Consider the following 12065-nt stretch of genomic DNA (forward strand, 5'->3'; position numbering starts at 1 on the left):
GTTTAAGCGGAAGCCAAGCAATGCGTAATTCAGTGCTCCCAGTTGCAGGTGCGTTAAAAATAAGGTTTTTCATAGTCTCCTTTTTTCCTTTTTTGTCCTGCTGGGATCATGCTTTTGGATGGCAGCAATAGCCAGGAAAAAAGTGAAAGTCTGTTTTTATTTCCGGCATTTCAACATCGACGTCCTGGTATTCATCAACAAATAGAGACAGCTTGTTGAGAGCATCAGGTACTCGCTTACGCTTTCGTCTTTTTAGTTAGAACAGACCATCGCCACTAACCGACCTAAAAGCAGAAAAGATCAGATCAGAAACAAAATTTAATGTATGAGCGCACTCAGTCATCTTTTGGAGTAAGTTTCTAATTCTTGTACAATTCAAAGGGGCCTCATGCACTATGATCCGAAGGCTCGATCAATGTTGTAGGCTCAGTATGTTAACAATGCTGTTTGCAGCATCAGAAAAGAAGAAGATGAGGAGAATTTTTACAAAGTAATACCGATAGGCAGCACTAAATTACCTAAGTTTGCTAAAGACGCCTAGTCTCTGAGAGGCAATACGTGACACGGATAATGACGATGGACGAAAAAAGAAAGAAAAAGGAGGCCTTACAATCAACTGGAAACAGCGTTCAAAGAACTACATGCATCGTGCGGAAGATTCAATGAAAACTGAAGTGCCATTTCTTAGATTTGGTTTAGTAAGTCTCACATGAGCTACTGACACCACGCGAGCCCACGTGCCCTCCGGAAAGGCTTCCATTTGTGACGAAACGAACCGATCGATGGCTTCGGGAAAGGCCGAATACCAAGTGGGGGGAAAATACCGACTTGTTCGCAAAATAGGAGCTGGCAGCTTCGGCGACATCTATCTCGCCGTCAACACAAGCAGCGGAGAAGTGATCGAATTAAATAACGCTCGAATGGTCTGTAATGTCATTCGAACAGGAACTCGCCGTTAAAATGGAATCGAAGCGCGCGCGTCACCCGCAGCTTCTCTTCGAGTCGAAAATATACAAGATTCTTCAGGGCGGGCCGGGAATAGCGTCGATGAGGTCGAAGAGCATGCTAACTTGTTGACCGATCGAGATTTTGTCGTCGTGTTTATTTTTTATGCAGGTGGTACGGACAAGATAAAGATTTCAATATTCTCGTCATGAACCTGCTCGGACCCTCTCTCGAGGATCTTTTTAAGTTTTGTTCGCGTCGTTTTACCATGAAGACCGTGCTCATGCTTGCCGATCAGGTACGCGGTTACGTCATTGCGTTGGGGCCCGCGACCGGCCGGGGGTCTTCCAAGAACTAAGAGGTTGTTTAGTAGTGTAGAGATTCAGGCATAAAGATGCAGGAGGCTTTTTATGGGTGATCGACGATGTTTTGAGAGGGAGCAATGCATTAGCTTTTAAACAAAATGAGGGGATCGGGCGTGGCCTTAGATTGGTAATTATAGGAGTTTCTCGGTGAATAGCCTGGACCTCTCGGTAGCAGGGGAGCTACTGTGGATCATTTACTATCTGAAGAAATTTTTAGATGATCCTCCGAGTTGAATATATTCACGGGAAAAATTTTGTACTCAGAGATGTTAAGCCGGACAATTTCCTAATGGGAATAGGCAGAAACAGCAATAAAGTACTTGAATATGTTCTATAGAACTTTTCTTGATTGTTGTTATGTTAGGTGTACGTTATTGACTTTGGTCTTGCCAAAAAATATCGCGATAGTCGAACGCGTGTGCATATACCCTACAGAGAAGACAAGAACCTCACTGGCACAGCTCGATATGCCAGCATTAACACTCACCTTGGAATTGAGATATCGTAAGAAGAAATCAGGAAAATTAAATAATGTCGGTTTTTATTTTAAGGCGCCGCGATGATATGGAAAGTTTGGGCTATAACCTTGTGTATTTCATTTGCTCTAATCTACCGTGGCAGGGACTCCAGGCAAGACAACAGATACTTCACATATTTCCTCTTCACTCCGGCTCTTGTCATCCAGGCAGTAACAAAGCGTCAAAAGTACGCAAAGATCAGCGAGAAGAAGATGTCGACTCCAGTCGAAGTCCTATGCAAGGTTAGCCGTACACCAATGACCGGCAGTTTAGCATGTTGCATATGAAGATCCTCTTATACGCAGGGACTTCCTGCCGAGTTTGCCATGTACATAAACTATTGCAGAGCCCTCCGATTTGAGGAGGCTCCCGATTATATGTACCTTCGCCAACTGTTCCGCATTTTATTTCGCACTCTCAATCACACGTACGACTATACGTTCGATTGGACGCTGTTAAAAGAGAAAGCCCGTCAAACCGCTTTAGCAGCGGACGCAAAAGAAAAGAACGACGTGGCGGCTGCTATACCAAAAGCGTCTAGATTATCTTGGAAGTCAGCAGATGTGCAAAGGGGGCTTGAGACAGGAGGTGCAGCTGCTTCCCCTACTGCTAAGAATACTGCTATGGAAACTGATGCCGATGTTCACGGCTTAGCGTCACATAAACCAAAAGCTGGTTTGGGATCAAGAACGCCAATTCACGCGGGAAAGCCGGACGTGCGAGGAAGATCGGCGTCCAATGCTGCTCGAGGAGTGATCGGCGGCGTGAAAGAAAGAGACGCTGCGGCGCCGACGCCGGGACTGAAAGCGGGGGTGTTGTCTGAATCATTCATGAAGCCAACCGACCTGCGAAGACAGCTGGAGACAGCTGCTTCCCCTACTGCTAAGAATAAAACTGATGCTCGTTTTCATAAACCGAAAGCTGCTTTTGGATCAAGGAGGCCAATTCACGCAGGAAAGTCAGACGCGCGAGGAAGACCGGCGTCTACCCAAGTCGCAGCAAGCGGCGGCGGCGGCGGCAATGGCGGCGACGGCGGCAGCAATGGCGGCAGCGACGGCAATGGCGGCGACTGCGGCGGCGTAAAAGCTGCGGCGCCGACACCTGCACCTAAAGCGGGAGTGTTGTCTAGATCATTCATGAAGCCAACCGACGTGCGAAGACAGCTGAAGACAGGTGCTTTCACTACTGGAAATGCTGCTCTGGGAGCTGATGCCGATGTTCACGGTTTGACGTCACGTTTGGAGAACGTGACGTCGCTCAAAGTCACTCAAGTCGCCTCTTCGGTAGCGGATGGCGGCAAAGAAAAAGGGGATGCGGCGAAGGCCACTCCAAAAGCGAGCGCGTTGCCTGGATCATTAAGGATACCAGTTAACGTACGACGGAAACTTGGGACAGGAGTCTTAACTGCTTCCTCCACTGCTGGGAATACTGCTGTGGGAACTGATGCCAATGCCGATGTTCACGGTTTGGCGTCACGTTTGGAGGACGTCGCCCAAAGCCACTCGAGTAGCTTCTTTGGGAGCGGGTGGCAGCAAATGGAGACTGGAGGAGGTTCACCTTCTTCCGCCACCACTGGGGATACTGCTCTGCAAACGGATGCCACTGTTTATTTAGCGACGCGTGTGGAGGACGTGACCACCCGAGTCGTCTTTTCAGGAGCTGGCAGTGGCGAAGAAAAAAGAGGCGCGGCAGCTGCTGCTACACTAGAAACGGGCGCGTTGCTTGGATCACTAAAGATGCCAGCGAGCGTACGCGAGGGAATAGAGACTGGAGGTTCAGCTGCTTTCCCCACTGCTGAGACTGTAAGAACTAATGCCGATGTTTACGGCTTGGCGTCATGTTTGGACAGCGTGACCGTGACACCGCCCAAAGCCGCTCAAATTGCCTCTTCAGGAGCGGGCGGCGGCAAGAAAGAAGGCGATGCCACTGCTACACAAAAAGCTGGTGCGTTCTCATGGAGGACGTCTGTCGACGCGCGAGGGAAGCTGGAGACTGGAAGTTCAACTTCGTTCGCCACTGCTGGACAAACTGATATCCATGCTTATGGTCTTGTAACACGTTTTAAGGACGAGACCATGACGTTGCCGCCTAAAACTACTCAAATCGGGCTTTCAGGAATTGTCTTTTCAAGAGCGGACGGCGACGAAAAAAAAGATGTCACCGCGGTGGTGACAGCTGTATCTAAAACGGGCGTGTTGTCTGGATCGTCCAGAGAGCCATTCAACGTGCGAGGGGGGCTGGGAACTTTAACTGCTCCCGTCACTGCTGGGAATACTACTGTACAAACTGCTGCTAACGATATGACGACACGTTTCGAGACAATGCCTAAAGTCACTAAAATTGTCTCTTCAGGAGAAAACGGCGACGAAAAAAAAGGAGAGACGGCGGAAGCGGCATTTACACCAAAAACGGGTATGCTTTCTGGCTCATCCAAACAGCCATTCAACGTACGAGAGGGGCTGGAGACCGAAGATTCAGCTGCTTCTGCTACTTCTGGGAATACTAATGTTCACAGTTTGGGGACGCGTTTGAAGGATTTTACCAAGGCCACTCAGATCGCCTCTTCAGAAGTGGAGGCCGGCGAAAAAAAAAGAGATGTGGCAGCCTCTGCCACACCAAAAGCAATGATGTTGTCTGGATCATCTAGAAACCCAGTTCACGTGCGAGGGAGAATAGAGACTGGAGGTTCAACTGCTCCTACTGCGGGGGATACTGCTATACAAATTGACGCCACTCACGCCATGACGGCGACCGTGAAGTCATCGATGCCGGAAAAAAGTTCAAGACACGAGTTCAAGTGGAATGTTGCAGTGGAGAAGAAGTAAGTTGGAAAGTTTGTTTTGAGAGAGAGAGAGAGAGCTATTTACGTTGTCGTTCAGTGGTGAGCGTAAACCCCTCTTTGCCAATAATATTCATGGTAATCAGGTAAATTATGTCGGCGAGATTTTCGCCGGGAAACCTAAACTCGCTCTCGTTCTGCTATGGTAAGAGCTGTACGTGGAGAAAGCAGCGTTGCGATTCAGCTTCTCTGTTGTAGGAATAACGAGGCGGTGAACTTGATTAATTGCACCGAGCCACCAGAACTTCTCGTGACTCTGCACACCTGTGCTAGTTCAGACGGGGATTCAGCTGATCTTTCGTCTCCTGTTGACCTTCCCTGTAAATTACCTTCACAATCTGCATTTGTTCTTCGGTGTTCTCTCTTTGGCTGGTAATGGCTTTCTCCTATCTTGACGATCGTTAATTTATTTCTCGTAGCCATCTAGGGTCCTTTTGCCATAGAGTTTCGCTGCATTTTGATATTGGTAAAATTGACTTGTTTTTGGAAATTCACGTGGTTGATCATCAAGCAGCCGCTTCTCCTATTGAACCATATCGGCCACTGAAACGCCTGGGATTGGGTCGCGGACGCGGTCGCCGCAGTACGAACGAAGGCGGAACGCTTGTTGCACCAGAACCGTATTGGCCACTGAAACGCCTAGGATTGGGCCGCGGACGCGGTTACCGCAGTATAAACGAACACGGAACGCTTGTTGCACCAAAAGCGTATCCGCCACTAAAACGCCTAGGATTGGGTCGCGGTCGCCGCAGTACGAACGAAGGCGGAACGCTTGTTGCACCAGAACCGTATTGGCCACTGAAACGCCTAGGATTGGGCCGCGGACGCGGTTACCGTACTACAAACGAACACGGAACGCTTGTTGCACCAAAAGCGTATCCGCCACTAAAACGCCTAGGATTGGGTCGCGGCCGCGGCAGTACAAACAAAGACGAAACGCTTGCTGTACCAGAGAAAAGACCACAATTGTACACTGACATCAGAACGGAATTATAGCTGCCAGTGATTCTTTTTGTTTTTTGCCTTTTAGCGGTGAAGTGCAAAGCCTAATGCAGTACGATGTGCCTGATAGCGTGAGAGATTGTCTCACAAAAAGAAAGGATATCTTCGCTATAACACCTGTTTTGGCTGAGGTACTGTATGATGCAATTTGCTCAACTTTTAACTGAAGTTTTCTTTTAGCCCCTATCGCTTAACAGTTACTCTCAACGATTTTCCGCGTTACTTTATGCTGAAGAACTGGAAATGGAAAGGGCAATAAAACAATACGCAATACCTGACGTAAGACATAGACTAGTTATAGCAGAATCCAATCAATTCAAGACTACAGGCAGAAATGCAACAAGTAAATGAATACCTTAAATTGGTTGTTCCCGGCTTAACTAAACGACGTCCCTCGCTTCTTGTTGGCGACAAAGTTCGTGCTTCTCCTTCCGGTATACGTTTTGTTCCTTTTTGTATCTTATACCACGTCTCTTCCTCTTCAAGGAGCCGATAAGACAGCACTTCATTATAAAGGATTTATTTACAAGGTTTGTCTGCAAAGTTTTACAGTTTCACTTTGGACGCTTTTTCTAGATACAAGGCGAGAGCGTTTTACTGAAATTCTCCAACCTGTTTCACGAACAATTTCTCAACGAGAAGTATTACATGGAATTTTGCTTTAGCAGGCAAGCAATCAATCATTTAGCACCCACCGATTTTAACTCGAGTCTTAAACGAAAAAATAGGATGATACTTCGCAGATGTCATCAAGCTGTTGAAAAAATGAGACAACTCGGAACACAATGTAGGACCTTAATTGCAAAAATCTTTTCTCCGTCATCGAATTCTTGCTGGCTGTTGTAGTTCTGTTTCCCACTGCTGTTGATCCTAAGCCGCCGATTGCTCCCGTGAGTCTTTTTGTCGATCTAAGTGCTGGACTTCGTCCACCAGATTTTCTCAATAACTTTCTCAACACGAGACAAAAAGACGCTGTTCAGAGAATAGTGACCGCTCGAGGTCGACCGGCTCCCTACGTTGTACTTGGGCCACCGGGAACAGGAAAAACCGTTACGCTTGTCGAAGCAATACTTCAGGTACTGTGTTATGTTTCCTGTGTAGTTTAGTTTCTGCGACTTATAATTTCAGATTTTTTACCGGATTCCGTTTAGCCGTATACTCGTAACAGCTCCTTCAAACAGTGCTGCAGATTTGTTGGTAACTGCTTAATTCCTGCCGCTTGATGAGTACGAATGGCGCTTTCCTATACGTAGGCCCTTCGTTTACGCGCCACTCGGTGTTTTTTTCCAGGCGATGTAGCAAGGTTATCTGAGGTAGTTTTTGTTGCCTTTTTGGTTAATTAATTAATTAATTAATTAATTAACCAAAGAAATTATTGTATTTTTCAGTCTTCTGAATCCTCGTTGCCTTTCTGTTACTCTGCTGATGACGTGGAAACAATTGCCTATTGTCGAATCGTCGTCACAACGTGCGTCGCCTCGGGACTCTTTTACTCTTTTGGTCTAAAGCAGGATCACTTTACTCACGTCTTTGTAGATGAGGTGCAACCAAGCTCGGAAAGATACAAGTATTTAATTAAGAAACTAAATATCTCTGGAATAATAGGCTAGCCAGGCAACTGAGCCTGAATGTTTGATACCTGCTCTGTGTTGGGCTGGTCATGGCGGTCAAGTATATTTCTGTTTTTTTTACGAGATAGAGACGTAGCCACCTTCTTCTTTTCTAGTTTGTTTTGGCTGGTGATCCATATCAACTCGGACCTGTTTTAATGTCGAAAATAGCCAATGAGCACGGACTTCAACTCTCCTTGTTGGAACGTCTGACAAAACATCCGGCGTATCTTCGCAACGAGGAATTTTCTTCTGTTGGAGGATATAATCCTTGCCTGGTATACGCAGTAGTGTACGTGCAACAGAAGATTGACGAATGGGTTTTGCTAGGTGACAAAGTTGATTGACAATTATCGTTCTCATCAAAGTATTCTGGAAGTGCCATCGAAACTGTTTTATGACGCAGAGCTTCGACCTTGTGCTCCTATCTCAAAGTTAGTTTCGAGTCCTCGAAGAAAAGAGAGTTATTATACAATTTTTCTGTGCTATTGGCAGAATTGGATCTCTCTGTAATTGGCAGGCTCTTCCGTGTCAACCAAACTTTCCGATCATTTTCCATGGAATCAAAGTGAGCTACTAAAGGCACGATTGCCTATTAGTGCATGTATTCTTTCAGGGAGAGGATCTTCGCGAAGGGGCTGACCCATCTTGGTTTAATCCCGCAGAGGCGGGTCAAGTGAGAGAACCGCAGATACTTGAACTTCATCCGGCAGCTTATTGTGAGTTCTATTCAGGCACTCAATTATGCTTTGCAGTTGACTGGTAATGGCTCGGACGGCCCTCAGCTAAACCTCCGAAGCAAAGACATCGGAATTATTACGCCCTATCGTAAACAGGTAAACCCTAAGTGACTAGTATTTTAATTAACAGCCTAATTCTGATTTCTGTTGTGCTAGATTGAAAAAATTGAATCTCTTTTGGAGCCGTTTGGAATTTCGGATATAAAAGTGGCGGAAACGCTCAGACTGTGGCATGTGTAATTCGATTTTCTAGGTTGGCCCTGTCGAAGAATTTCAAGGACAGGAACGTAAAGCAATAATCTTGTCGACTGTATGCTGATTCTTTTTGTCAGAGCTATGAATGTACAGCAATTTTCAGGTTTGTTCAACGTCTTCCTTTTTGTCGCCCAATGAGCATTCTTGCCTGGGATTTGCTGGCAATCCGAAAAAATTCAACGTTGCTATAACACGAGCTGAAGCTCTTCTAATTGTCATTGGTAATCGTCAATTGTTGTCCAAGGTACGTATGAGCGTACATCGCAGATTGAGCAAAGCACTATATTCTGATACTTTTAATTTAGGATTCCTATTGGGAAGATTTTATCGAGTTTTGCGAAAAGCACGGTGCTTGCATTGGGGATTAGCAAAAAACGATTAATCAAGGAAATTAGAAATGTGAAAAGCATGCGCGAATTTTTTGTTGTTTGATGTCGGAGCTAGCGCGCTAACGTAAGACGAAGAAAAACATTTTTTCGAGATGGCTCGCGTAGCTGTGGTAGGCCTATACGTCGACGTTTCTCAACTTAGCGAGCTTTTTACATTTGCAGGTGACCGGTGCCAATAAAGGAATTGGTTTCGCTATAGTCAGACGACTTTGCAAGGACTTCGATGGTGACGTCATCCTAACAGGTCTTCGCTCTTCCACTTGCCTACTCTCGTTAGAGACGATCTCTTCTATAGCTCGAGATGCTGACAGGGGAAAGGCAGCCTGCAAGGAGCTAGAGAGCGAAGGCCTTCGTCCTCGTTTTCATCAACTCGATCTCGATGACGTTGCAAGCGTTAGTCAGCTCAAATTGTTCTTGGAGAAGACGTACGGTGGACTGGACGTTTTGGTCAATAACGCGGGAATAGCATACAAGGTAAATCATCGCGTTTTTAGAATGGGGACATCGAGGTATCTATGGTCTAGAGCAAATCAACGGCACCTGAGAGCGAGCAGGCGGAAGTGACGATCAGAGTAAATTACTTTGGAACTTTGAACGTTTGCAAGGCTCTTCTTCCTATCATAAATCCTCACGGAAGGTTAGTAGTTTTTGTCCATGCTATAGCACTCTGCATGCGGGATTTGGTTTTGCAGAGTTGTCAATCTTGGATCTTTTGTTGGGAAGCTGAGCATTCTTCAGCCACATCTTCAGAAAAAGTTTGCATCTGATAGCTTGACAGAAGATGAGCTCACTGGGCTCATGAACAAATTTGTCCAGTAAAATGATTCCAAGCCTAAGTCGATCATTTTTAAATTAATTTTTAGAGACGTCAAGGATAATAGATATGGGGAAGAAGGGTGGCCTGTGCCATTTAAAGGCAAGAGAGAAAAAAGGCAATAAAACCCTTTAATTAAAAGGCGTGTCTAATTAATTCAGGTTATGGTATGTCCAAACTTTCCATTACTGCTTTGACTAAAGTGCATGCAAGGCAAATGGCCACTTGCGGAAAAGAGGACATTCTAGTCAATTCTGTGAGTTTGCTAGAGGTTCATTAAAAAATTATTTATTTATTTATTTATTTATTTATTTGACAGTGCTGCCCTGGTTGGGTGAAAACTGACATGTCCAGTCATTCTGGTCCTCTTTCACCAGATGAGGGTGCACTGGTTTTCTATCTTACTGTACACTCTTTTGCATTGTTTTCTAGGTGCAGAGACTCCGGTTTATTGCGCTCTGCTGCCGCCTGGTAGCCCAACCGGAGAGTTCTTCCGCAAAAAGGCTGTTGCGGAGTGGTGACGCCTTTTTTTTATTGATTTTTTGTGTGTTTTGGCCATTTACGGCCTGTCGTAAGAATATAAACATGGAGTCGGGATGGGATAGGCTACGAGACCTATTTGACCGACGGTAGGTACACCGGCGCTTTTCTCGAGCTGTCGCCGTATTTCCCACACTCAGGCGAGGCGAAGAAGCAGCAGCGGAACTGCAATTTTGGCCCGTCGTCACATTTAGCGGCTCGTGCGTCGGATTTTTATTCGGAGGACTCATGGGAGCACGATACGCGGCGGACAAGCACGTCCAACTAAACAAATCGACTCTATATCCAAATCAAATGCAAGCGCAGGTAAGCGTTGAGCGTCAAAACGAGAAGGAGAATCGTTTCGAAGCGGAAGAACAGAGAGAACTCCACTCGGCCGCTATGATGGGCTTTGCGAGAGTCGGAGCTCGATGGGGATGGCGACTGGGTGCCTTTGCAGGTCTTTATAGGTATAGGTCGTATTGAATCGAATAAAATGAGGGCGTAATTTGGGATTTAGTGCTATGAACATTGCGTTTGCTGTGTATAGAGACAGGGACGACGCTTTGAATATGACAGCAGCTGGAGGTATATTTGTAGTGTAGCTGACCTCTATCTACCTCTATTTATATATATATATATAGCAATCAGTGGGGGTCTGTTTCGTATTCGTTTTGGATTGAAACCGTTTCTCGGTGGAATTGCGTTGGGAAGTCTTGTTAGGTTTGAGACGTTGATTATTGATTTTGTACTAAAAGTTTATGGGCAGCATTTTTCTAGCTTTCCATTTGCTCTGCTTTTGCAGGGATTGGATCATCTGCTTTTGTCTGAAAAAGACAGAGAGGCGCGTCGAGAGAAGTCGCGAATGTTAAAAGAGGCGCGACTGCAGAAGAGGTCATGTGGGTGCAGCATATTGGGGAAATATCTCTCATGCTCAATTATAGGAAGCAGCAAAGTGAAGAAGTACACGTATTGACTCAGAGAATGGAGGACGAATTAAGTGGCAGGATCGAGACGACTGCTACCGACTCTTTCGGACTGTCGCAATATTTTTCTTTGAGTAAGCCAACTGAAAATGAAAGGATCCCAGAGGACAAAAATTCGTCCAACTCTCGATTATATAATGCTTGGACGGAATTTAAGAGAATGTGCACGCGAAACATGTCAAAGTAAGACGCATAATATTGTGGAGATCAGCCAAAACATTGTATCATGACAAGGAAATAAATTTTTTGATTACACCTAATTGATAGTGTATCTACTTATGATTACAGAGCACACAGTAAGAGAAGGTTGCCACTCTCGTCGTTCACATGCACGCACAATCACAGAAAGGGGAAAAAGAGAGAGAAATGACCGCTATTTTCTTGCATAGAGACGAGTCCAGGTTCGAGCTAAAAAATACGACAATAATTAAGGAAATGTCTTTAGATGACGTCATACCCGTTTCAATGGCTTTCGCTTCGTTCGTTTTCCACTGCTCAGCGACGTCATTCGCTAGAGGATCGTCGGGATTTGGCGCACTGAGAAGAGCTTGAATGGAGAGAAGAACGGTTCGAATTTGCAAAGCCGGACTCCACTTATCTATATAAAAGAGAATATGAGGTACAGAGTGCCCCGCCCCCCCTCTCAGGCACTCTTTACCCTTTAGAATATCTAGACATATTCTTCCTAGCTTATCGATATTGGGATGATAGATTTTTGTCATGAAGCGGACTTTGGGCGCCGACATGGGATATTCTTCGGGCAAGAATAGCTCGAGTTTGAACGTGCCTCCTTCGAAAGGCGACTAGACGTCGAGAGAGCGTTTTCTTCGTTTCGTTTCTCGCGCTAGGCGAGTTCGATTCTTACCTCGCGCGGCCCGTCGACGACCACATGAAAATATCGAGCGTTTTTCTCGTCTGGGACGGCGCTGATGCCCGGAACGGGTTCGGCGAACAGTCGCTGGGTTTCCTATTAAAACGTCCAATTGCGTTGAATTTGTTTCTCGAGTCAATTCCGACCTTGATTATTCGCCTCGGTAGGCCAGCCATTTTTTGTGGGCGTGGTCAAAGTACGCGCATGTGCAG

At 45.9% G+C, this 12065-nt stretch overlaps 4 protein-coding genes across 6 annotated transcripts; 3 read left to right on the top strand and 1 right to left on the bottom strand.

Annotated features, from left to right (window-relative positions):
* The first annotated feature begins 675 nt into the window (after positions 1–675).
* Positions 676–8712, top strand: LOC136186076 (uncharacterized). 3 transcript variants are annotated; one of them, XM_065973309.1, is made up of 32 exons: positions 676–698; positions 753–896; positions 946–1052; positions 1117–1243; positions 1528–1626; positions 1675–1814; positions 1862–1940; positions 1996–2070; positions 2134–4649; positions 4708–4812; positions 4866–5039; positions 5087–5635; positions 5698–5800; positions 5850–5948; positions 5998–6103; positions 6156–6199; positions 6246–6337; positions 6398–6456; positions 6516–6745; positions 6798–6866; positions 6923–6982; positions 7058–7210; positions 7275–7340; positions 7396–7557; positions 7610–7713; positions 7775–7847; positions 7896–7955; positions 8014–8115; positions 8176–8226; positions 8273–8329; positions 8378–8518; positions 8580–8712. In XM_065973309.1, exons 2-32 carry the CDS (start codon positions 783–785, stop codon positions 8640–8642), a joined length of 5979 nt encoding a protein of 1992 aa, XP_065829381.1. In that variant the 5' UTR covers positions 676–698; positions 753–782; the 3' UTR covers positions 8643–8712. The 3 variants fall into 3 exon arrangements, with proteins under 3 accessions (XP_065829381.1, XP_065829382.1, XP_065829383.1); XM_065973310.1 differs by lacking the exons at positions 676–698; positions 753–896; positions 946–1052 and having other exon boundaries at positions 1192–1306; XM_065973311.1 differs by lacking the exons at positions 676–698; positions 753–896; positions 946–1052; ... (1 more) ...; positions 1528–1626; positions 1675–1814 and having other exon boundaries at positions 1904–1940; positions 2118–4649.
* Positions 8701–10074, top strand: LOC136186081 (carbonyl reductase [NADPH] 1-like). Its single transcript, XM_065973315.1, has 9 exons — positions 8701–8773; positions 8826–8907; positions 8959–9137; positions 9188–9300; positions 9356–9478; positions 9527–9579; positions 9639–9733; positions 9797–9860; positions 9910–10074. Exons 1-9 carry the CDS (start codon positions 8756–8758, stop codon positions 9996–9998), a joined length of 816 nt encoding a protein of 271 aa, XP_065829387.1. The 5' UTR covers positions 8701–8755; the 3' UTR covers positions 9999–10074.
* Positions 10001–11378, top strand: LOC136186082 (complex I assembly factor TIMMDC1, mitochondrial-like). The gene is made up of 7 exons (XM_065973317.1): positions 10001–10106; positions 10158–10323; positions 10378–10466; positions 10517–10584; positions 10641–10719; positions 10777–10890; positions 10941–11378. The coding sequence occupies exons 1-7, from the start codon at positions 10063–10065 to the stop codon at positions 11167–11169; spliced, it is 789 nt and encodes a 262-aa protein (XP_065829389.1). The 5' UTR covers positions 10001–10062; the 3' UTR covers positions 11170–11378.
* On the bottom strand, positions 11161–12058 carry LOC136186083 (ubiquitin-conjugating enzyme E2 N). The gene is made up of 5 exons (XM_065973318.1): positions 12000–12058; positions 11848–11949; positions 11641–11785; positions 11440–11580; positions 11161–11390 (listed from the first exon to the last, which is right to left on the bottom strand). Exons 1-5 carry the CDS (start codon positions 12027–12029, stop codon positions 11356–11358), a joined length of 453 nt encoding a protein of 150 aa, XP_065829390.1. The 5' UTR covers positions 12030–12058; the 3' UTR covers positions 11161–11355.
* Positions 12059–12065: the final 7 nt, after the last annotated feature.

Source organism: Oscarella lobularis, chromosome 4 (assembly GCF_947507565.1).
Source record: "Oscarella lobularis chromosome 4, ooOscLobu1.1, whole genome shotgun sequence".
NCBI classification, from domain to species: domain Eukaryota; kingdom Metazoa; phylum Porifera; class Homoscleromorpha; order Homosclerophorida; family Oscarellidae; genus Oscarella; species Oscarella lobularis.